Source organism: Gekko japonicus, unplaced genomic scaffold, assembly GCF_001447785.1.
Source record: "Gekko japonicus isolate JY-2015 unplaced genomic scaffold, Gekko_japonicus_V1.1 scaffold771, whole genome shotgun sequence".
NCBI lineage: Eukaryota > Metazoa > Chordata > Lepidosauria > Squamata > Gekkonidae > Gekko > Gekko japonicus.
The window spans coordinates 759,308-784,619 of record NW_015165259.1 but is presented as its reverse complement, the minus strand read 5'-3'; the positions used below and the strand labels follow the sequence as shown (position 1 = coordinate 784,619).

Below are 25,312 nucleotides of genomic sequence, written 5' to 3'. Positions count from 1 at the left end.
CCTCCCAAGAGCCCAACTATCAAAGTGAAATACTCTCATAATCTTTCCTTTAGATCTCAGCAATGCATTTGCAACATCTCATAATGTTTTGCAGGTATCCGTAATATGCCTTTCAAATTCTGCCTTCTCTCATTGCCGCTTAGGACTCAGTTGAGCTGATTAAGGTGCTATGAGGTCTGCATGCAAAAAAAATCTGAGTGTAAACTAAATCCACAGTTTTCCATTATACTCACCTCTGCCTGGGATGGGATCTTATGCCTGAAACAGGTAATGAAGACGACAAAAGGCCAGTCATCTGGCTGCATCATAACTCCAGCTGCTTGAGCACAGCTGACGTGGAAGGATGTAGGGCATCGGCCATGAGAGCACTGCACACAGCAGCCAGCAATTCTCTTCCGCCGTTTTTTGCAGAAGACACATTTCTGCAAACAGACAAATTCAACACTGCAGTCTTTCAAGACAGTTTCAAATCACCATATATCAGAGAGTTAGGTAACAGGACACCAATGCCTTCCAACCAGAAAGGACACACTTAAGTATATCAAAGACAGATCTTGTTTGCACGCTTTCTTTGGCACATGAGAAAGTCACGTTCAAGCACAGGCTTCTGTCGGTTTTTGAAATTGCAGATTTTGTGCATCTGTGCAAATCCCATTTGCATGCTACCTATTTGCATATTACGCCTACCAGCATTCGTAAGTATTATGATGCATCAACTGTTGCTAAGAATACCACCAAGGTAATCATACTAATGCTCATGAATCATGTTTTACCGGCATATCCATTATTTGTTCCTCTTCAATAGCCTCACCGCAATTCCTGTGAGCATTTTTTTTTTTTGCTATAACCACTAAGAAACTTCCAGACCAGGAATGGTTTCTCCCATATTACATCCATCTTCATGACTTAACTGATGAGTCTCTTGTGTCTCTAAGAACATAATCTCTCAATAAGTCCCTTTTTGGGGAGGGCAAGGTGCTCTAAACTAGCATCCAAAAAGAAAAGCACTAATATGTTTGTGTGACATCAGCTATAAATTTAACTCAACCATTTACTTTTGCAGACCGGCTGTTCCAATACCTGCTCTTGAATGTACACCAGCTCTCAAAACCTCTGTATAAAAGGGCATAGTATCTGTCCATATTACCATACTACCCTGACGGCAGCTGACTAGAATGCATAACAGATCTTTTACTCTCACATACAATTATATTTTAAAGTTATATGAACACAGCAAAAGAAAAAGATCTCAAATGAACTGCAATGAAAATTACTAAAGCTGTTTCACCCTGCATTCTCTTCCCAGCTCAAACAGTGGGAAAAGACAAGGGCCCAAATGCAAAAGAGCAGCAGCCCTAACCCAACACCATTCTGTTTATTTAAAACGTTTCCACGCCACCTTTCCACCTAAACAGGGTCCCCCAAAGAGATGAACATCAAAGCATTAGAACATTTCAACAATAAAACAGTGTTTAATATATAAAACAATTCACTAAAAACATATGACCACACAACACCAAAACCAGGGAGCTGTGAATTCACATAACACTTCTACAGAAAAAAGCCAGTTCTTTAACTAGGCAAGGGGAAAAAACCTTAAATCCCCCATACCAATAAGGGGTTAGAGCCTATGAGTATTTCTACTGATTCAAGATGGAGAAGGAACCCTGTTCCCCTCTTTACTGCAGCCCCTATTCAGCATGTATTTTTCTAAAACATAGTTCCAAGATCACAAACAGCTTTTCTGAAGTCAAAAGGGGGCTGTCTTTGCTCTCACATCAGAAAAAGAGCAATAACAGAATTCAACTAGGGGTGTGCAACAGAAAAAAAAATCAGTATTTTGGAGACCTGGATATATTGGAGCCAAAAAATATCTGTATTCCCAGTTTCCAAATAATGGCATGGTATTTGGATCCAGGTTTATTTTTGAGTTTGTGATATTTTTCGACTCCATTATTCCCTATGGGGAGCCTTTCCAGGGGGAGGGTGTTTTTAAAGGCACTGGGACCAAAGTTGCAGGGGAGCTGCTGGTGGCTGTCCTCTAATTAACCCTCAAATTTCAAATGAACTGGACCAAGGGGTTCAATTCTATGGGTCTCTGAACAAGATGCCCCCATTCGTCCGCCACTGTTTCCTCTGGAAGAAAGAAAACCACGAAAAAATATAAACCCAAGGATCTCCCCCATAAGAACACTATAAGCTATCACTAAGCTCAATCAATGTAAAAACCAAGAATTTGAACCTATATTAAAACTCAAGACTTTCAATGTAAAACACAAGAATCCACAACCACCCCCTACAAACCTGACACAAACCAACTCCAGCAAAGAACTTTTAAATAAAAACAAACACATTTGAAAATGACAGAATCCTACCTAAAGCAGCCTGACAAGATAATACCAAGTCCCGGAAAGCACAGAAACACCGGGGGGGGGGGGAGCAGTCCTGGGCATCTGCAAATGCTGGCTCCTGAAATTCCCAGTTAATCCCAAATATTTCCAGGATTTTTCAGGACCGCTTTTTCAATGCCCCCCACATATCCCAGATATATTTGAGAGCCAAAGATATCCTAAAAATATGAATAAGGTATTTTTATTTATTTATTAAATTTATACCCCGCCCTCCCCGCCGGAGCAGGCTCAGGGCGGCTTATAAGAATTAAAACACATAAATAACCGTTAAAACAATCATAAAACCTTCTAAAACAATCCAGATGATGTACAGGGGTCTGGCAAAGTAATGCTAATGATATTTGGCGACAATGGCAGCAGTTGATGTCCTGTCCTATTGATCTGCTCCTCATTCTATTTCTTCTTCTGTGGCCAGCTCAGACTGTTAATGACGAGTCCAAAGGGCAGGGCTCACAATTAGTTATTGGGGGGCAGCTCCTAGTTGAAGACCTGGTGGAAGAGCTCTGTCTTGCAGGCCCTGCGGAACTGCATAAGGTCCCGCAGGGCCCTGATCTCTCCTGGGAGCTCATTCCACCAGTATGGAGCCGCCACCAAAAAGGCCCTGGCCCTAGTTATAGCCAGCCTGGTGTCTTTAGGTCCCAGGACACCTGGTCCAGTGTTTGGGATATATTTTCAGCTCAATTATACCTGAATGCACATCCCTATATCAACTGTTGGATTCATTAGACATGTTGTTGACACAGGCACAATGACACGAAAGCTCACACCTTGAATAAAACTTGGTTGGTCTTAAAGGTGCCACTGAACTCAAACTTTATTTTATAGTGAACATGGGTGAGTCAACTTCTCATAGTGCCTGTAGAACAAGCAAGCAATGAACATCTCCTTGTCCACACCTTGTACTGTTATTTGCTACTTTTCACAGAAATGAGTCACAGCAATTATTTCCATAAAGCAAAGGAGTATTTTACCATGCTCAAAGTATTTTTTGGACTCTAAACTCTTTTACCCAGCCTCAGTTTTTAAAATCCTTAACAATTTTGCATCTGCAAAAGAAATGAGAGGGCTGCATTGAGCACACCTCATTCACATTTTCATTCAGTATTGTTAGTCATCCCTGAATAATCTTTTGAGGGTTTTTTCTTCCAGTAGCTCTCCCCTTCCCTAACAGCTGCAAAGCACCAGAAAAATACAATTAGTTTTGAACCTTGTTAGAAAACAGAATACTCATGGTATCTCAATTAATCTATCAATTTAAGCACAGTCATGTTTTTCATAGATCAAAGATTTCAACTTATTTAGAACATTAATATCCTACTTCTCCATATACTTAAGAGTAGCTTACAATGTTGCTCAGTGCTTGCATATCTAAGTGTGTTTTGCCTATAGTGTGTCTCGCCACACATAAGGTGAGGTAGTATAAAGGTTCAGTTCTTTGGGATATTTTATTTTCCCATCATTCTTCGAATCATCGAACTACAATTTGTCAGGTCTTGTCTATACAATACAAAGAAACATTTCTAATCTGGCATAGACCAAGAACTTGATTTTTGCATTTCTGTGAATCCTTGCCTAGGAAGGCTTTCTGCTCCTGCCTCTCCTTCCCTTCCAAATCTGTAACAATTACCTATTTGGGCAGGATGTATCTTTCTTGGAGGCAAATGGATACTGATGGCTAGAACTTGAGGCCGAAGATTTGGAACTGGGTATTTTTTGATGGAATAAGCTCTGGACAGGAGTCAGGGGCAAAGGTCCCTCTAAGCTGTGGAATCTTGGGAGCAAAAATTCTCCTTTGTGAGCTACTGGCATTACAGTTGTGAGCAAGTGATTTGGCTACTGCCCAAATTAGTTTGCTCTGGAGCCATCTTTCCTGAGCTAAGACAAAAATGTGTGAGTCGGAGGCTAAAAAACTGTGAGCTAGCTCACACTAACTCAGTTTAGAGGGAACACTGGTCGGGGGGTGTCTGTCTGTGTGTGGTTAGCTCCCTCTTCTCAACTTTATCCTTGTATCTACAATGTAGGGGACAGTACTGGTCTATTTTATCAGCCTATTTGAAGGATTACTAAAAATTAGAAGGGCTTCAAACATCTAAAACCACAATAATATAAACTCTAAGTATTACAGTTTAGTTCTGTCCTCCTTTTCTGCTAGTACATGCCATCTGATCTGTTCAGCTCTGCTCTACTTGTTTTGGCAGAGAAACAGATGCAAGGATTTACTGAAATCAGATGTTGTAGTCATTCTTCCAAGTTAGACAACCAGAAACAGTTGCTTCCTTACCAGCCGAAAGCGCTGCAGAGGTATCTTGCTGACATCTACTGGGCTACGATCTGCAATGTTCACAAACTTGGCCTCCAGAACTGCCACCGCACACATGACATGGACCCACCTGATAAAAATTAGAAAACTAGATGTCAGCACCCACTTATGAAAAGACAGACTACAAAGGAATAAAGCAAATCTGGTACTGCTGAATCATCTGAGCCAGTAGACACTGCCAGCATGAAACACAAAGAACCATGTGGCTGTATAAACCGCCTTCCAAGTAGCCCAGCACTACAATGAAGCCACTGCATCAGTAAGATCTGACTCCAAGCAGATAGCAGCTATTGAGACTCTAGCCTCTGGATACACCCTAAGGCTTACCTCTGTTATACTGCTATGCTTGTAAAATGAACTTGTTTGCCTTGATATAAAGCCCACATCTCATCACAAAGGTGCTAGTTCAAATAGCACATTAGGGGGAAAAAAGACCTTCTACATTTGGCTGCCCCTGGAGACTCACTTGTTATCATTGGCTTTTTGAAGTGCACCTCCTCGAAGTGAGCACAGACAGCAATCCTGCCAAAGAAAGAAAAGCCCTGTTATCAGAGTCACATTTAACACACTTTTTTCAGAACCCCACCTTCCCATTTGTGACAGATCCCTCCTCTGTTCCCTGAACAGACAAGAGTTCTATGCTGCAGAGTGTTAAAAGCTAATCACCTCCTAGTGTGTTAAATTGCTTTTGTACGTGTGGAAAAAAAGAGAGAGATCTCCAACTTAGCAGACTACAGAAGAGATAGTCAAGTCACTCTTCTAGGCAACCTGTGGGGATAGAAGGCCTAATGACTAACTCATGCTGAGCAGACCATATTTAAAAGAGCCCTAATTATGGAAAAGCTAAAGAAATCTTCCCCTACAATAAACTGGAGATGGAGGTGATGCAGGATCTCCGTTTTGTTCAGGCTCATAATAAGTATGTATAGCATCCTATTCAGTAAGTTACTAGTTCAGCAAAACCACAAAACCTCTTGCAGACCAATTTCTTATATAAACTAGACACAGGCTAGCAGACAAGCCAAGGCAGGCCAAAAAAAACATATTTTCTTAACAGAACACTACGTAAAACATTGTTGCTGTTATTATTCTCTAATTCAGCAGACACAAACCTTAAGACCGCAGGACAGACATTGGTACTAAATGAGAGCCATACATAACCATTTGAACAAGGAAACCTGGAACAGCCATCCCCAACTCAGTACCCACCAGTGCGCTTCCAGTAGCCCACTTGGTGACCTATTTCCTTATCTCTTTTCAAGATCTCTTCTTTTCTTTATCCTCCTCTGCCCTGTTCACACTCATCTGGATTCCCCCATCAGAACCCATGACCCTGAAAAAATGTGAGGTTAGTAACAAAGGCCACCCACCCCAATTTATTTATTGGACAGATATTAGCAAGTTCAATCAATTGCACTAACTTGAAATGTTTCTTGCCCCTTTCAGAAAAACTGAAGCCTGCCACCCCCCTACATGTTTCATTTAATTGAACTTTTATGTATTTATGGGGGAGGGTTAGGGCCTCGCTTGGCAACCATTTTGTGGTGCTGCCCAATGCTGCTTGAAGGAGAACTACCATCTAGAAGGTTCAGACTCAAGAGAGTATTGCTGAGTCAGTTCCTGTGTGATGTTCTAGCTTTCAAAAGAAGAATTACCATAAACGCACCTACAAAAACATTTCATACGCAAAAGTGACATCTCATTTCCTTAATGACAACTCCAGAAACCAATTTCTTGACAAAAGCTAGTTTATAGGCTTCTTTGAACTTTCCTTCACATTCCAATGGAAGACTCTCTCTCTCTCTCTCTCACACACACACACACAGAGTTAACTTTCCAAAAATCATCTCATGGATGTCAGCAATACAACCAAGCAGGCTATGGGTGACAGGGATGCCAGGAGACTACTTGGCATGCACAGCTTTGGGAGCAGGGCAAGGTTTTCACCTAGGCGTAACATCAATGCATTATTGTCACGTCATGCCCACCTGCACTGTTTCTTCCACCAGCCAGAAAGCCAGGGCAGGTTCAAGGGTCTAGTGGCAGGAGAATGCCTGCCTGAACTGGGCAAACAGCATCCCAAAACGGGCCATGCAAATGTTATGGCATGAAAGACATTCTTACCTCCTCTAAAGCGTTAGCTTTGCATCGGGAACACTTCCAGTCCTCAGATGCCTTCTCAGGTGCGACTCCATAACAACCTAAAAACGAACAGAACTTCAGCAGACTAAGCAATCATTGAAGACTCGCCTCCCCTCACCAGCCTGTTACTTAGACCACAGAGAGAACTGAAACCAACAATGCTACAGTGTAACACTCTCCACTCCTTTCCCCCATTCAAATCATACTATTATTCATCACATACAACTATAACACCAATGCTCTCTTCCCTCTACCTTTAAGAATGAAATACAAGTTCACGCAAACAAACATGACCTGATCGTTAACAAGATTAAATGGGTAGTCAGCTACTGAACAGAATAAAATAAAATTTCAACAGTGAATTATGATCTATTTAAATAATCCAGAACATTAACAGCACAAGTAGCTTCTACAAACCTCTCAGTTGACATCTCCAGTTGTTCAGAGTGTCAGCGGGTACCCTATACATTGGATAGGAAACTTAGCTGTGGCCATCCTAACAGCTGTTGATATTCTTATTATTCACCAGCTATCTTGCTGTTTTCTAAACACACATATTGCTAGACATTAAGTTTTCCGGTGATTGGATTTAATTGTTCTGTCTATTTATTAAAAGATATGGTGCTGCAATCTGAACGACCTTTACCTGAGCCCCTGGAGAGCTGCTGTCAGCCTGAATAGACAATACTGACCTTGATGGACCGATGGTCTGATTCAGTATAAAGCAGTTTAATATATGTTCAATTGATTCAGTATGCTCTAGTTCTATGCAAGCAGATCAAAGATGTTCTGTTAATTTTAGTTAGCTTCCAATTGTACAACTGGACTTGTTCATTGATAGCTCTGACTGCAGAAGGCACTGTAGTTCCCAGAATGAAACTCTCTAACCTTTCCCTATGTTTTCCCCCTCTTTACAGGACAAGCAGGTATGACAGCAGCAACACCTCCATCTCCCCCATTTAACATGGGTTAACACAGAGGCTATACAGTAATATCGGATCGTGCAGCACTCACTGGCATGCACGCGGACCCGACAACGCTTGCAGGTGACCAAAAGGCTGGTGCCATCTTCCTCCAAATAAGGTGTGGAAAGACTGACATCTGTGCTGCAGCCAGTGGTAGTAAAGCACATCTCAGGAATCAGGGGTTTTGTTCTCATCTTTCCATCAGCAGTACTTGGAGCTGCCTGAGAGCTCTGGCCTCCACAATCTGCCTGCCAGAGAGAAAAGATGCATTTTACAGAAGACCAGACCACCTATAATTAGAATGCGACTGCTATAGACGACCAAATGCTCATTCAGATTGCCCAGCAACATGGCATTCTCTTGGTCCTGCCACCAAAGCACAAAAGTCACAACAGAAGGAATACAGTTAATGACAAGATGACTGACAAATCAAAAGCAACCTACACAGAACTCTGTCTCCAATTAAGAAAATGATACTGGACATTACTGCCAAAAAATTAAAGCTTAAGAGATAAGCCAATCTGTTCTCTGGCCAAGTTAGGGAATGTCAGTGTGTTAGTTTTAAACAAGTTGTCAAGTGTCAAGAAAGAACAGGCTAGATCAGGCCCTACTTTCATCCATCACTCAGCAATTCCCTTGATTCTCTTGGCTCTATTTATAGCTTGTCCTACACAGATTGCATCATGTATTGCATCAGCCTGGTGCCTGGGTTCCTAGTGGAAGTAGCAGGCAGCTCAAAAGCTTCAGCTGAACATAGTGGTGAAAGAGGCATGCTGGGTAGAGCTCTCTCTCAGCTGAAAAGTGGTGTTATAAGCAATTTATGTATTGTGTACATTTTTATTCCACCATTCCTCCAAGGAGTTTAGGACAGTCTGTAGGGTTCTCCCTCCATTTTACCATTGTAACAATCCTGTGAGGTAGGTTAACTAGAGAATGTGTTTCATGGTTAAGTGGGTATTTGAACTCAAGTTTCCCAACAAGATAGATGGGAGCAATCATCAAGCTTCTCCTTGCTCAACGATAAAGGGACCAAATTAACCACAGAATCAATGCAATATTATGTATTAAAGCAACTGGGGTTTTAAACACTTGATCTAAGTATAAGAAAAAATTAGCCCAGATCTTTAAAATACATGCAAATTTAGTATCAGACACATCTCAAGTCAATTGCAGTTTTTGAAGGGTGGTTTTACAAGTGGTAATAATAATACATCAAAACTGTATTAAAAAGGAACTTCATGATGTTAGGCACATGTTGTATAGAACAGAATCCTCTGACCATTTCATATTAGCCAGTGGAGATAAATCTACCACATACTATGAACGCTGTTTTACCTGCAGGAAGATACAGCATACATTTCTTGCACAGATGGGACAGAATACAAGCATGCATGAGACATAGTCGGCATGGGTAAGCATCTGGTTGGTTTTTTATGAGCTACATGCATGCCTTATGAGAAAGTAACTGAATGAACACACACACTTTTAGGTTTAGGATGTTAAATGGTTAAACTCTGTCATATGCAACCAGTTTACAAGCTGCATTACATTACTTCAGAGCCTAGAACAAGAATGGCTCTTACAAGGAAGAAATGTTGCCTACTAGACTGTTTTACTATTGACAGTGGCACAGAAGTAGCACTATTATTTATTTAGAAAATTACTAAAAACATATTTGAGGCAGCTCACAAAAGAAAACATGAGAAAGTCATAAAAATGTTAAAATTCATTTTAACAAACCCAACTTTTCCCAGCACTACTAGTAGCTGGACTCCTTGGAATTTCACTGGCTATATTCCCTTGGAGTCCTGCACAAGCCTATAAGGAATATTTAACCTGCTCACCTGGTAGGTCTGGAAAAGCATGCAGACTGCACAGTAGGGAGCCTGCTGCGCCATAGTGGCATTATACTCCTTCTCTGCCTCGAAGTTTGGAGGACGATTTTGCCATAACTGATTGAGAGGCTTTGCCCATGGTTCTGTTTCCTCAATTTCTTCATCTGGTGCTAGCTGCTCTGACATCTCTGCAGTAAAAAAACCACCAACATCAGTCAAAACACTGATAAAATTCACCACACAGTGTCAAGCAGAGGGAACAATACATCAACATTATGGGCAAAAGCCTTAACAATTTGACTCACTTCATAAGCATCACAACTGTCCAAAGAGTGTTTGACTCACACTTACCAGCTGGGAGTTTTCCTTCACCATTTATAAACATGACTCTTGCCCATGCTGTGGGCTTTAATAATATTAAATAGATACCAAAAGGTTTTATTTTGCCTTTGAGAACCAAAGTCCTATATGAAGCTCCTGGCCAGGAGCTGAAAATTCAACTCCAAAGTGAGAGTTGCATATTTCCAAGATTTAAAAGGCCAAATATTCCAGAAGAGGACGAAGCAATATATCCTCTTTCAGAGGCTACTGATATGGATGGTTTTTGTGCTACAGCGCAAGGTGGTGGTGGTGGTGGGAATCTGAAAAGGTCCCACTGAAGGACAATACAGTTCATTTAAATTATTGCACATAATTCTTGGTGCTGCCAGGCACAACAGACCGTTTAGTGAGGTATGAAGGATAGAACTTACCATCATCACTGAGGCCATCTTTCATCAGTAGTGGGTGATGCCGTGGGAGTTTGCTCAAAGGCTGGCGACGCCCTTTTGACTTCTTATGATCTTTCACTGACCTTATGTACTCCTTTGCCATCTAGACAGATTAAACAGCCCATTAGAGAGAACAGGCACAGTTTTATCTAAAAACCACCTCTGGATTTGTCTCTGCCCTTCAAAACATACTAAGCCTGAAACTGAAAACAGCTGGGTGGTTTTGGCATGGCATGCAAAAGCATTCTACAATACTTCGAAAGCAGAGGTGCAAATACATAGACTATCAACAACTTGGTACTCAAAGGTTGAAAACCACGTTCCTCTATAAAATGCACACCAATTTAAGGTTTAGCTTAGCTTATGCAAAGTACTCCAGTGATCAGACTAGTAGTTTATGTTACATAGGACCTGTCTTAAAGCAACTGTCTATCCCATAATTCATCATATTTTGAGGTTCCAGATAGTTAAGGTCTGCCCACTTCAGCTTGGTCATGTGTTGTAACAAAACAATGTTTGCATGCACACTCTCCCCTAAGGCCCCCCCCAGTTCTCCCATACTTTTGCAAGTTCCTGCTCATTCATGCTTGCTGTAGCACTGGCTTTCTTCCCAGAGGTTTGCCCATCGTCCATGCCATTTGCTTCTTCTTTAGCATAGCTGTGTACAGTCAGAACCTCAGCTTGCTCAAAAGCCTGCCTGGGGAGGTCAGTGGGTTCACAGTCTGAAGAACCAGAACACAATGGAGAGCCAGAATGAAGGCTGGAGACTGGACTCTGTTTCAGAGCTGACTGGGCCAAAGTAGAAGTCATGGAATGAGAAACAGAAAGATCCAAAACAGCTGCTTCAGGCTCTTCTTCCTCTTCATCTAATTTCACATTTTTTAGTTCTTCAAACTTTACTTCCGAGAAATCTGCATATTCTGGCAAACACAATGTTTAAAGCATATGTTAGTAATAGCTATTATCCAAAGACTATAAACTACAGGAAAAGCAAAACCCACATGAAGACTACCAGTGAAGCAACAGAACAGAGTCAAGTCAAGACTACTTGCTGGAACTGCCCAGTTGACTGGGAAATTAGGCTTTAGTAAGCAGTCACATCCCCTGCCCTCATGCTCACTGACTTTCTATAACAGGATATAGGCAAGCATGTAGAGATCAAACACTACATTTCACCATCATTGTTAAAAGCCAACTGATAAAATGGACAAAACACCTGATTCTATTCCAAATCCTTTCATATGGGTAACAGAATTTCTTCTATAAACCTAAATTTTCCATATGTCAGATAGCCACTTTTGGGGCTACTTTGACAACAGATCCTCTTCCAAGAAAGCCAAAAAAGACTGCAATATTTTCATCTTAGAAAAACAACAAAATATGGTATCATCACTACAAAGAATCCATCTAGCTTCTCTGCAATTTCCTTGAACATACTTTCACAATCCAATTTAATGACTATATCCATTTACCAGTTTGATTCTCCTTTTAATGCTAAAAACAATCTTATCACTTTAAACCCAATTTAGGTTGTTCCTGGAATAAGGCACCTGAACAATAGCACGAATCATATTCCAGTGACAAGGCCTACAGTGAGACGTGATGGAGTAGAGCCCTGAAGAAATGAAGAGTTACCTGAAGGTGCCAGTCCTTGGTCACCTTGCTGCACTGGCTCTCTAGCAGGCCCAAGAGGAGGCTCTGCCACTTCCATGTCAAACTGTACTGGAACCAGCTCTTCCTTGGGAAAGGCCTCACTTTGGCTCACCTCTTGGGGCACTTCCAAGCAGACACGGTGACGCTTGGTTCCAATGCGGTGCTTGGGCAAGCTGGAAGGAATTTTGGGTAAGTAAAACAAAAACACAAAGAACAAGCCAGCAGTGCAGTTGGTTATCTATAAAGACTAGTTGGGTTATGACTTTCCTGTAGTATCCAGAATCCAAAGCAAGATATGCATATTACTATGAAAATCAACAGCATCCCTGAAGAAAGAGGTGATAAAGACTTTACTCTCCTCGCCACAGGATAAATCACTGGGTTTTCATTGACATTACTACCTGTAGTAGGTTTTGTAGCATTCCCAGCTCCCAAATACAAGTCTTCCTCATTTGAAGAGGGACTTATAACTACGGTATAGCATCCTGAATGCAAAGTGTTCATGATGGATGCAAACTTACAATGGATCAGAAGACTAAGCTAATCACAGATTTATAAATGAAAGTCATTCAGAATTTCCTTTGAAATTTCCTATTCAAGGACACCAAACCAGCTAAGTTGCACTAACTGATCTTCTCCACTCCTGCTAACAGTTCCTTATTTCACCTTACAAACTGATCCACTCATTGCAAGCTGGAAACTTCAAATTAATACCTATTAATATCAGATATTAACCTTGTTAATATCAGAGACTTTTGTTCCTAGTAAAAGAATCTTTATTAACATATTAGCATCCAGTTTCTACACAGGTTCTCGTGAATAAAAACCACTCAGACATACTTCCTGTTCTCATCGGTGTCTGTTTTGCATTCTTCTTCTGGTTCAGTTTCCTCACAATGTTGCTTCCCAACTTTCTGGAGGAGGTCGCCTTTGAAGAACTCAGCTGCCTCTGGTGTTGGAAGAGTGTGGTCAATGACAGTCACATCTTTTCCTGCCTTCCACAGCTTATAGCGATCTGGCTGATATTTTCTCACGAAAACATCCATGGAAATTTTGACCATGTCCTTTCGGCATGAACACTGCATGGAACAACAAACAAATTGAGGCCAATTACAGCTTTATGTCTGTCATTTAGGTTCCTACTATCCTCCTACTATACTATCTCCCTTGATGAAAACGAAGGGAGAGTAAAAAAGCTGAAACTTTCTACATATGAAATGCATATTTTGGGGAGGAGGATGTGGAAAAGTCCCTAACCCCCATCACCATATTTTCATTTTACAAATGTGGGCTTAGATACAAAAATACTTTTCCATAGCTGGAAGGTACCTCTGCAGGTGGACACCCTGAGCCTACTGAGACCCTCCCCCAAAAAAATGCTCCTGAGGGCAGTGGGCACTCAGAACAGTCTGTGGATGTAAAGTGGCTGCAGCATGATGAGGGAAAACAGAAATCCCACTAAGTTCCTTCAACTGCTAGAAAACATCTAGATTCAACTCCTTGTCGTTTACACTAAAGTCAAAAGAAGAGTTTTTACCAGCAACATTTGCTGATCATAATCCAATTAAAAGAAGCAGATGGACGTTAAATAATTCGATTTTAAAGAATCGAGGTTTTTTTTAACACAGACAAAGAAAGAAATACAATTATTTTTTCAAGCCAATATTCAGACTGGAGTATCAATGAATATTGTTTGGGATGCCCTCAAAGCATTCACTAGAGGATTGATGATTAAAGAGACAGCATTTCTTAAAAAGCAAAGACAAAGAAACTATCTCCAAATTCAGGAATTGATTAAACGGGAGGATAAGATGAAGCAAGATCCTACAAGTGAATGGAGAAAGATTAAACTTAAACTTTTACAACATCAAATGAATTGTTTAACACAAGAAATCGCAAATAAATTAATGTATGCTAAACAAAACCTCTTTGAGAATGCCAATAAATCTACCAGATGGTTAGCCTATAAGCTACGCAAGGAAAAGGAAAAAAGATTCATAAAAACACTCAAGAATGAATCAGGGGAAGAGAAAAACAAACTAGAAGACTTGAAAAAAATTGTGGAGACGTAGTACCAAAAACTATATAAGAACACAGAAGCAACCCAACAAGTTAATGAGTATATAGAAAAACACAAATTGAAAGTTTTTACAGAAGAGCAGAGGGAAATTTTAAACCAACAAATATCGATAGATAAAATTACAGAAGCCATAGAAAGACAAAAAAAGGGAAAGCTCCCAGTCCGGATGGAATACGAACAGAATTTTAAGCAACATTGGATTAGGGCTTCCTTACTGAAAGTTTGGGAAGAAATTAAAAAAAGTTTCTATGTTAAAACCCCAAGATGGGTGGCCCCCTTAGAAGCCCTTTCAAACCCAAATGTCAACCGAGAAGAAACTTTTATGAGATATCAAGAACTGCTGGATAATAGGTCTGACCTTAAAAAAATACACTGGCATAACTGGTGGCAAAAGGCACAAATCAAATGCAGATATTACAAAGATAAAGCAATAGGTTTCTATTTAAACTACTTAGAAATAGATAAGATCTTGATGGACACAGATAAAAAACTTATTTAAAAAATCTACAACTTGCTTTTAGAAGATAAAATGCATGAGGAGAGGGTTTAAAGGGTCATGATAAAGTGGGCACAAAATGTGGGCCATAATATTGACTTGGACCAGTGGAATCAGATTTAGAAAAGGAACATAAAAAGAAGATTTTTGTCTGCCTGGAGGACAATGCTGTAAAACTAAAGTCCACAAGTTATCTTTGGCCTGCATTTTCTATACCAACACGTCAACAAGTAACTGCCCCGGAGTCCACCTCATAAGGAACTAGAACTCTCTACTAAATATTTCTTTTCCTCCCAGCAACCTCATTGCACTTTTTTTTAACATGCCTTAATCTCACATAGAGTAGCTGGCCATTACAACATTACAGTCTCTACGTATCAAGAAAAAAACCAGTTATAAAAAGAATTACAATGCTTCCCAGTTCTGTATTCACCTTGTAACATCAAGCTGCTAAACATGGAACTAAGACAAACATTTTCTTCTCTGATGTTTGTAAGAAATAAGCAACTGAACCTACCAGAATAGACTGTTTTCCATACTCAATCCACCGGAGAGTGGCAAAATTAGTAGATTCAGCACAGTTGAAGCCATGATTGAAGCCAGCATGATATCCATAAGGAAAGGTTATCATGAATTCACCTGCCTCTTGGGTCACCTGAAAGAGAGGAAGCCCAAGTAGAAGAAGAAGAGATTGGATGTATACCCCGCTCTTCACTACCCGAAGGAGTCTCAGAGCGGTTTACAATCTCCTTTTCCTTCCCCTCCCCACAACAGACACCCTGGGAGGTAGATGGAGCTGAGGGAGCTCTTTCGAGAACTGCTCATGAGAGAACAGCTATGAAAGAACTTGTGACTGACCTAAAGTCACACCAGCAGTTGCATGTGGAGGAGTGGGGAATCAAACCCAGTTCTCCCGGATTAGAGTCCACAGTCCTAGCTAGATTTTATTTTTATAATTACCAATACCCAGGAAGTAGAAATAGCAAGGTGGCACACCAGCTATTTCAAGGCATCAAAAACGGTATCTCAAGAAAAAGTTTTGTATAAGCCATCAAGCTAACGCACAACCAACTAATGCAGGCAAAACTGGGATTGGAGGTTCAATCTCAACGTAATGCCTACATTTTATTAGTTACCCTAAATTGAACACCTGCAATAATGAGTTTCCAGCAGTCTGAAAACCTCTGTGATTTGAGCTTTATTTGGCTTCTTTCCATTTGGCCAGAAAAGATCAGGCACAATATACATTTCAATTAAATATTATCTGACTTTTCGCACATTTGTAAACAAATATCTAAACCGATTAACAAAATGATGATCATTTTCCACTGCTACAGAACTGCCTTTTCAGTTTGAACTAGAAACTGCATAAATAGCAAAAATAAGCAAAGTAGGTGCAAATCAATACATTTGTGTGTGTCCAGTCCTAAAGCTCTCCATCCCACCTGGATATCCAGGTATGTGTCTGATAATTCCCTTGTACCTTCCTAGAATCAGAAATCAGTAACCAGAGGTGTATTAAAAATAAATTCCTGTAAGGTACCATGTGAGATATACTCTCTGTCCTTCAGCATCAATTCTACTCTTGCCATCTTGCAGGGATTTCAGGAGCTTCCTACACTTGCTCTAAAGTGATAATACTACTGCCAACGCTCCTTACTCACTTTATCAAATGGGATGCCATATTTCTTCAATATCGACGGAGAGATCAGAGTCATCTTATGACGGAGGAAAGCTTCGCAACTCTGGGCACTTCCAGGAAAGAAACCTGTTTATGAAAGGGACAGAAATGTTCAACGTATTTGTTTCAGTCTAGATATATCACCTAGCAGGAAAAAGAGTGGAATATTTTCTTCTAGGATCTTAGAACTTTATGAAGCAGATAACCTTTTGCAGCCCTGTGATTATGCTTCCACGTATAAGACATTCTGAGACAATAAAGAGACCTGGCTGCATCTGCTGTAACCATCAAGGTAGAGAAAGGTAGAAACCTTTCCTTTCCTTTGCCCTGATATCATATGTTATCTCAAATGTATGTAAATATTGTTTATTAGAAAAATGTTAACCGATATTTTTACAAAATAATATAGAGGCAAATTCTAACTAGGCCCAGATTCCTACAAGTAATCATCCTAAGGATGTCCAGACTGACTGAACATTGTAAAAAGTGAGTGTGGGGAGAAAAAAACAGAAGCAAACACAATTTACTTCGGGAAGGCAAACTGGCATCTACAAGGAGTTTCTGCTTACAGAAACCTAACATCAATACCTTGCTTGTGTGTTAGAAAGATGTTCCTGATTCAAAGAAAGTTACATTTTGATAGTATGGATGAGGATTCACACAACCAATCTGTGCTGGTATCAAAGTAAGATCCCCTGTGAGAGCACACCCTCCACCATCCTAAACACCTCATTTTGAGATTCCAACAAAGATTATGCTGTGCTACAACAAAGAACCTGACACACTGCTTGAAAATGAAGCCTATGTACAGTCTAGCCATTCTGAAAACTGGACAATGCCTCAGTATGGTACTAAGGAGCAGCTATTGCCTAGGGAATACTTTTTTAAAACTCCTGCCATAATCTCACGTTAAATTAGTTTTCCATTTTTGTAACTCTTTGAGCAACTTCTGGAGAAGCCAAACAAGCTCCCAGCAATGTGACAACCACTGTAAAACCAGACAGCAATATGCTCTTTGTGATTATTGCAGGCACTGACTGGACACTCCCTCCCCCCATCATAGACTACTTTAGTGACTGATTTTAAACGCTGATTTGTATTTTAGAACATAGGCAAGGATCCATATATTTGCCCATGTAACCCTTAAACAGAAGGGATGGCAGTACAAGTCTACCAGCCTTTCTGCAATGTCCCAGCATTTTAAAAATATTTCTGCTAGGAGTTACTTTTTGGGATCCTTTCTAGTTTGTTTCACTACTTCACTATACAATCCCACTGAACTGTACAGGACTATGGCAAGTTGCTATCATTAGGAAAGGAATGAACAGGATTTCTCCCATCTGCAACAAGCTCCCATCCCTCTCCAATTAGGCTCGCAACCATCATACAAGTGTTATACAGAATACAGCTCTTCAGATGTCTACATATGAATTGAATCAGAAGCAAATGGTTACCTTTAGCAAGACGTTCCAGCCGCTTCCCATGTTCTGGAGGAATGGAATACCTGCAGCCGCAGACAAACAAGTTCAGAAAAGTTAACAGGGGTATTCAGGCCTTTCAAAAGCTTCAGAATTAGTGAGAAAGTTCAACAGGCAAACAGGTTAAACTGTCAAGAAGGATTTTTAAGCCAGCAGTCTTCCTTTTCTTCCTTAATTACTAAACTGTCCTATTAAAGAAATCAAAAAGTTCACTTACGCACAAGGCAATGAGCTAACTCAGAAAAAAACAGAACTAAAAAAGCTATTTGCTGGTATTATGTTATCTTAAGAATAATCAGCTTATAAATACACAAATACAGTGTACTACTTCATTACAGTGATCATCACCATGATGATGGAAGATCTGCACTAGCTGCCCATCTGTTTCATGGCACTGCAAAGAGCTGATATTACCCTTGAGGCTCTAAATTACTTGGGAGCCAGGGGTACTTGAAGGACCACCTTCTCCCATACTGTCAAATGTTCTAGCTAAGACCTTCCTCACAACCCCCCTGTTTTCAGTGTCCCTGCCTTCTAAGGCAATGCAGGTGCTGATCAGAGACAGAGTGTTATCAGCCATGACACCCAGCCTGTGGAATGCCCCTCCTTTTCAGGCTTGTCTGATGTCTAAAAAAGAGTAGGCTAAACATTACATCAACAAATTTCTTTTTGCCCAGGCTTTTAACTACAGGTCAAGATGGGTAGCCGTGTTAGTCTGTATGTAGCAGTAGCAAAGAGCAAGAATCCAGTAGCACCTTAACAAAATATGTGGCAGGGTATGAGCTTTTGTGAGTCACTGCTCACTTCTTCAGAGAAGGAGTCTTTTAACACTGTTTTTATAGTCTGCCTCTAGTCCAAGGAATGTTTTGCAAAGCTTATTTTAAGTTGTTCAATATTTTATGCTGCTTTTAATGCTCAGGCTCTAAGACACCTCAAACAGGAAGCAGCACAGGCATGTTTGAAATAAATAAATCCATCTTACCATGACTTGGGCTCCCCAAAATGCAGATAGTTGATGCTGTAGAGGTCCATGTCCTCAGTGTGCCAAGCAAAGGAAGTTTTCCACATCCCAAAATAGAGATAAGGAGTATTCACCCCCTCAATGGTAATGCCGCTCTCATTCTCTACTATATCCAGAATTGTATTCAGATGGCCAATATTCCACTCATCTATATGCTAAGGAAATTACGCAAGGCCAGTCAACAATACTAGAAACCAAATGACAAGTGCAATCACTCATCCCTTCACCACACTACACTGCAGCAAGGCTGGAAATACATTTTTCTATGCCTTTTAAAATGAGGCATATCTCCATTTTATTTGTGCTCTATTACTGCTGCCTTCTATCCTGCTTGCAATCTTAGCAGTAGGGAGAAATGTCTCAATATTTAGATCTCCGACAGACTGGACTGAAGCATTCTACTAAATGCTACAAAGCAGAAAGGAGCTGCACTCATTGCCATGTTATGTTGCTGCTTGTATCAATTTATTATATTCGTTTGTGCTATTTTATTATGAGTCCTTGCCATACCACACAAATATGATTTTCCCAGATAAAAATATCAAAATCAGATTATACTTCTTTTGCATTTTCTAACATAGCCAAAGAAATCAATATCACATCTGAAGTCTACTTAGCCATTTTGTCAATATTATGAGTAATCTCCTATGAAGGCCTCCAAATTGTTTCATGAATACATGTGGCAGAGAAAACTCCCTGGCAAAGGATATATAGTAAACTGTCTTGGTTCTAGATTATGCGTGTTAGATATAGTGTTGGAAAGTTCTCAGAAAACACGTTCCAGGAAATAATCAATAAGCTATGAACTCCATTAACACCCTCTTATGCTTACCAGAGTTCATTATGAAGGAAGAATAGCTGCAGTAACTGATGATAATAAGTTTAACTCCACACCAGTAAGGGAAGATATAACTAGTTTGTCCTCTTTTCTATTTAAAACATTTCTGTGCTGCCTTTCCACCAAATTCAGGGTTCCCAAGGTGGCAAACATCAAAACATTGAGATGTTAAAAGCATTTAAAACATAAACGTATACAAAACATTTAAAACTCTTAAATAAATTAAAATAAGTACAGAAAAAATATAAATATGCAGAAAAACACACAAACAGGGAGGCTTAGTAACAGTTGGTTTTACCTTGTCATAGAGTGTGCCATTAACATCAGCACCATAGATTGGGGGATTGAATGTGAGGTTCTTCCAGTACTTTCGTTCAAGGTCTTCAAATTCAGTATAGCGAGGTGTGCAGAACCTAAGATAAACCATTTTTTTTAAATAGCAACTTTGCACAAACTTTTCTTAATTTTATGTTTAAAAATGGACTTATGGCACATTAAAGACGAACAGATTTTTATTAATCAGCCATTCTATGGGCAATTCCAGCAAACTAGAACAGACATATATTCAACTGAGAAATAAGAAAGTCACAAACAACTGGACAGTTACATAAGCACAAAGCTTGCACAATTAAGGAACCAGGGATTTCTTTCGGTAAAAATGGATGTGCACTGTGCAGTTCTTCTTTCAAATTCTATCACTAAAATCTGCATCTCTAGAGAAAGAAAATCCTATGTCCAGCCCAGAAAAAAATGCTGTGTATGATTTTGTCATTGTTATTCAATTACTCCCAAGACCATTCCTTTTGCACACAGGGATTCTGATCTTCCTACTGAAATAAACGGACAGCCCACGCACAAAGGAGCTTCTCTGCAGTTATGAGCAGCAGGAAACTGAAGCCTGAGTTTCAAATAGGAATTCAGAATTTACATTTCAGGACAGATATCCCAAACTGAAGGCCCTGGTGGGATGGTTAAAACAGAGCCAACTGAGACGGAATCCTACTAAAGATGGAGGTTCTGTGGCTGGGGGGGCGGTCAGTTCAAGGTTCTGGTATTAACCTTTAAGGCCCTAAACGTGGTCTGAGACCCACATATCTTCAGGACCACCTCTCCTGGCATACCACCTGAGGACAACTGCATTCTGCAGATAAGAACTTACTGGTGATCCCTGGCCCAAGAGACATCCAGCTGTCCTCAACCAGAGCCAGGGTGTTCTTGGCCCTGGCTCCAACCTGGTGGAATGATCTGCTGAACAACACTCTTGCCCTGCGGGACTTAATTTAATTCCACAGGGTCTTTAAGGCAGAGTTGTCCCACCAGGCGTTTGGTTGAGGACAGTGACAGTTTTTCCACCTGTCTGGCACTCCTGTCTTTCTGGCCCTTCCCCCCATGGGACAATGATGCAATCTGAAGTTTCTCTGCACCATCTAATTAGATTAACTGCTGTATTTTTATTGTTTTAACTGTGAATTTTACATTATGATTGTGTTTTTACTGTTGTACACCTCCCGAGGCCTGTTTACAGGGGAGGGTGGCCTAGAAATTTATATAAATACTTTGCCTAATGTCCTGAAAACAATATTGTGTAATTATTTTTAATCTAGAAGTTTAAGTTACTATTTCATAGTCCACTACTTTAAGAAATAAAACAAAGCATAGCAAATCTATGTATAGTTTTAGAAAACCAAATACTTTCTAAGACCATATATAACTTGAGATAAGAATTTTTTAACCTTAGGCCATTAATTTAAGATAGCTAAGCATTCTCTTCATAATTACAAATATGTTAGGCTTCTGAATTACTCCTATCAGCCACTGTGCACAACTGTTCAGCATCTGAGTTTTAGCAAGATACAGAAAATAACTTGTAGACTTGAATGTAATCTTTAAACTACATAGTATAAAGCCTATGGCCACACCAACACTACCTTGTTGTTTTAAGTAGACCAAAGAGAATAAAAAGATGCTATGTAAAAATATGAATTCCACAGAGCTATAGTTTAAAATTCTGTCTTACTTATCACTATTTGCTATCCGTCTGAACTCCCGAACAGTCATAGCTTTCTTCTGGATGTTGTACTGTGTGAAAAGTCCCGACTGGCCAGTAACCACTTGCTGAATGGGCGCAGGAATGATTACCTCATCAATATCATCATAGCATGCACGTGGTTTCCATTCCTTTGGAGGAACCACCTGAAAGAATCAGAACATGTAAGATAAAGGTTCAGAAAATCTGGCAAGTAAACGAAACCAACAAGAAGTTCACCTAGGACTAATATATAGTCAGAAGCTATCTATAAAATTATCTTATAAGAACTGTACACATTAAAATTGTATGATTTAACTGCAACAGTCAGTGCAGAAACTACTTATTTTGAGGTGCCATCATGTCAATACCAAACCACAAAATACAACAATACATCACACTGATAATTATTGGCAATGTTACAAAACAGGACAGATTTCTTAAGGATGAAAAAGCATTCCACGTAACTAATATTCCTATCAACTTCAAGTTCTGGGTACACAGAACCTCTGATAATTAGATTTTAAAGCTAAAATGTTTGAAAAACTAGGTATACTTATTTAAAATAATAAAAAGTAAGCACACACATACCATAACTGGAGTATTCCTACATACCATGATCAATCTGTTCATGTGCAATATAATTACATTTCTGGCTCCAGGTTAACATTCCCATGAATTTTGTTTAGGACAAGAATCAGTATTTATCATTAAGTTTAATGTTCAGAGAGTTATCCCCTATCTCCAATTCAGAAAGGTAACATTTTGAAAAATTTGAAAATATAGAAACACCCCCCCCCCCAAATAAACTAGGGGAATAACTAAAATACATGTAAAATTAGCAAGCTTTAACATGAAATGCATCATAGTTTTCCAGAGGAGAAACTACAAATTATCCCAAAGAAAGAAAGCTGTAAACTGCTGCTCTCTTTACCACTTTTTTTTTTTTTTTTGCTATCAAGCGGTAGGAAAAAATAAAAGTTGAAAATAGGAAACTTTGCTATCCAACAGGAGGCCCAAGTCTGGGAACAACCTCAAGCTATGAACCTGCACCTTTAGGGAGAGTACAAAAGGAGATAACCCATTTCCTGGGTCAGACCTTCCCCACATCAGTAGCACCTCGGTTTTGTTCAGATTAAATTTTTGCCTGTAGACCTATTGTAGAGGTCAACAACATAAACAACAATTACTATTTAATGTTGTAGTGTATCTTTTATAAAAATCTTCATACTATGCATTTTGAACAAAAGCTTGTTTTAAAAAGCGTTTTGCTCATTCCAAGAGGGTTGGGGGGGTACTCCCCAAGGTTCCCACTTTTTGGGTTGGAAACAGAATGGAAAAAGATCCGTCGGGGAAATCTTTTTAGACCTTCCCATCTCTACTCCAGTTCAGTGCTTTAACTGGGGGAAATGCATGTTAAATTGTTCTCATACTAGTGTCAAAGGTACTACTTTTGATGCACTCTGATCTGATAGAGAGACAGGCAGAGGAACCCTGCCCTCACACACACTCTGCAGAATCAAAGCTTGTTTGGATTCAAGGTAAACATACTTCATGCTGTAATTTACCCACAACTGTATCCTCAACATCTGTACCTCTTATATCTAATTTCAAGAAAATATTTTCTAGGTTTCACTCCAAACACTACCAGCAAATAGTATTTTTCTAAATGCTACACATTTCCCAAGTGCCAACAGGGTAAATTTGGACTTTTGAGATTATCACTAGTGATGGCCATTAAGCCCTGCATCATGGAAACAAGCACTATTACCTTATCACTGATGGTATGTAGCTATACATACACGCTTTATGACAAAAACTAATGTTCATTAGCATTTTGCGCTAATTTTCACTGAAGTATATAACAGTGCTACAAATTCAGGGTGATTCTTTGTGAGATCTCCACTCTAACCAAATCAAGCTCTGAAGTTTTTACCTTTGCCAGTCCAGCTCTGTGAGCTCCTTGAGATTCTATGTATGCGATGTAACGACTGAAGTTTTTGAACTCTTCCGCAGTTGGATGGAATGTCATTATTCGGGCACTTGGATTTAGATTCTCTAACTCGGAAGCCATGGTTCTTGCTCACAGTCTTGCGTATTACATGAGAATCAAACAGAGCACTAACAGACAAATAAAACACACCAATTATAATGTATAAACTGAATATAAACTAAAATAGCATAAATTAAGATTAGTCAACACCAACCAAGGAATTGTTGAAACAAAGATGCAAATACCTTACAAATGAAAAAGACTGGAGACCCTCCTAACCCTCCCCATACTCTCATTTAGCACCCTTCCTGCTCCTAAAATATAAATCACAGTCTTGGATTTGCATAACAGAAACAGTCACATCATAAAGCTCCCTAAGAAAAGCATTAAGTACTAGGTGCAATGTAGCATTAATTTCACTGTATGGTAAACACTGGAAAATGGAGCCTGCTTGACATACAGAAATGCATTTTGAAAAGCAGAGTTTTTGTTGTTGTTGGATTACAGAATACCTAAGAACATAAGAGACACCAATGCTGGATGAGGCCAAAGGCCCATCCAGTCCAACACTGTCACACAGTGGCCAAAAATCCCAGGTGCCATCAGGAGGTCCCCCAGTGGGGCCAGGACATTAGAAGCCCTCCCACTGTTGACCCCCCCCCAGCACCAAGAAGACAGAGCATCACAGAGTCCCTATCTATACCTTGTGGCTAATAGCCACTGATGGACCTCTGCTCCATATGCCTATCTAATTCCTTTTTGAAGCCATCCATGCTTGTAGCCGCCACCACTTCCTGTGGCAGTGAATTCCATGTGTTAATCACTCTTTGGGTGAAGAAGTCCTTCCTTTTATCCATTCTAACCCGACTGCTCAGCAATGTCATTGAGTGCCCACGAGTTCTTGTATTGTGAGAAAGGGAGAAAAGTACCTCTTTCTCTACCTGCTCTTTCCCATGCATAACCTTATAAACCTCAATCATGTCACCCCTCAGTCGTCATTTCTCCAAGCTAAAGAGCCCTAAGCGCTTTAACCTTTCCTCATAGGGAAAGTGTTCCAACCCTTTTATCATTCGAGTTGCCCTTTTCTGCACTTTTTCCAAAGCTATAATACCCTTTTTAAGGTGTGGTGACCAGAACTGCACACAGTATTCCAAATGAGGTCACAGCATTGATTTATATAGGGGCATTATGATATTGGCTGAACTGGAGTCTGAATTACATTTCCTACCACAGAGCTGCTTTGCCCTCAGGTGGGGCACCTATCATTCCTAGCATGACACCAATTATGGGGGAAGGGGGTAGATGAATACCTCAGTGACTGGGCACCTGTGCAGGCCTATTCCTACTCTAAGGATCTACCTCTACCGGGGAGGGAAGAGAGATAGTTTTGTTTTTCACTTCGGAGTCTCAGTTTCGCTCCCTAACTAGGCGGTCCTAGGTATGTCTCAGGCTGTGCCTACACATCGGGATCGCCATCACTCCCGCTGGTCGGGGCGCGTGCGTGTGAGGTCACTATATGTCTCTCACAATGTATGGAAGGGAGAGCGACAGGCCAACCCCTCCTCTTGTTATGCAGAACGCTTCATTTGCTTCGGTGCGGACG

At 40.1% G+C, this 25,312-nt stretch overlaps 1 protein-coding gene across 1 annotated transcript in view; it reads right to left on the bottom strand.

Moving 5' to 3' along the window:
* KDM4A (lysine (K)-specific demethylase 4A) overlaps positions 1-25,312 on the bottom strand; it is a 31,121-nt gene that overhangs the window by 5,466 nt on the left and 343 nt on the right. The window contains exons 2-18 of the mRNA XM_015410175.1: positions 23,653-23,837; positions 21,708-21,883; positions 19,989-20,103; positions 18,814-19,007; positions 17,808-17,857; positions 16,337-16,440; positions 15,190-15,327; positions 12,937-13,175; positions 12,079-12,269; positions 11,005-11,363; positions 10,426-10,546; positions 9,683-9,861; positions 7,888-8,086; positions 6,856-6,932; positions 5,198-5,253; positions 4,693-4,801; positions 234-422 (exon numbers count right to left, since the gene is read on the bottom strand). Coding sequence (XP_015265661.1) covers positions 234-422; positions 4,693-4,801; positions 5,198-5,253; positions 6,856-6,932; positions 7,888-8,086; positions 9,683-9,861; positions 10,426-10,546; positions 11,005-11,363; positions 12,079-12,269; positions 12,937-13,175; positions 15,190-15,327; positions 16,337-16,440; positions 17,808-17,857; positions 18,814-19,007; positions 19,989-20,103; positions 21,708-21,883; positions 23,653-23,790 — 2,634 coding nt within the window. The 5' untranslated portion in view covers positions 23,791-23,837. The remainder of the gene's footprint in view (positions 1-233; positions 423-4,692; positions 4,802-5,197; positions 5,254-6,855; positions 6,933-7,887; positions 8,087-9,682; positions 9,862-10,425; positions 10,547-11,004; positions 11,364-12,078; positions 12,270-12,936; positions 13,176-15,189; positions 15,328-16,336; positions 16,441-17,807; positions 17,858-18,813; positions 19,008-19,988; positions 20,104-21,707; positions 21,884-23,652; positions 23,838-25,312) is intronic.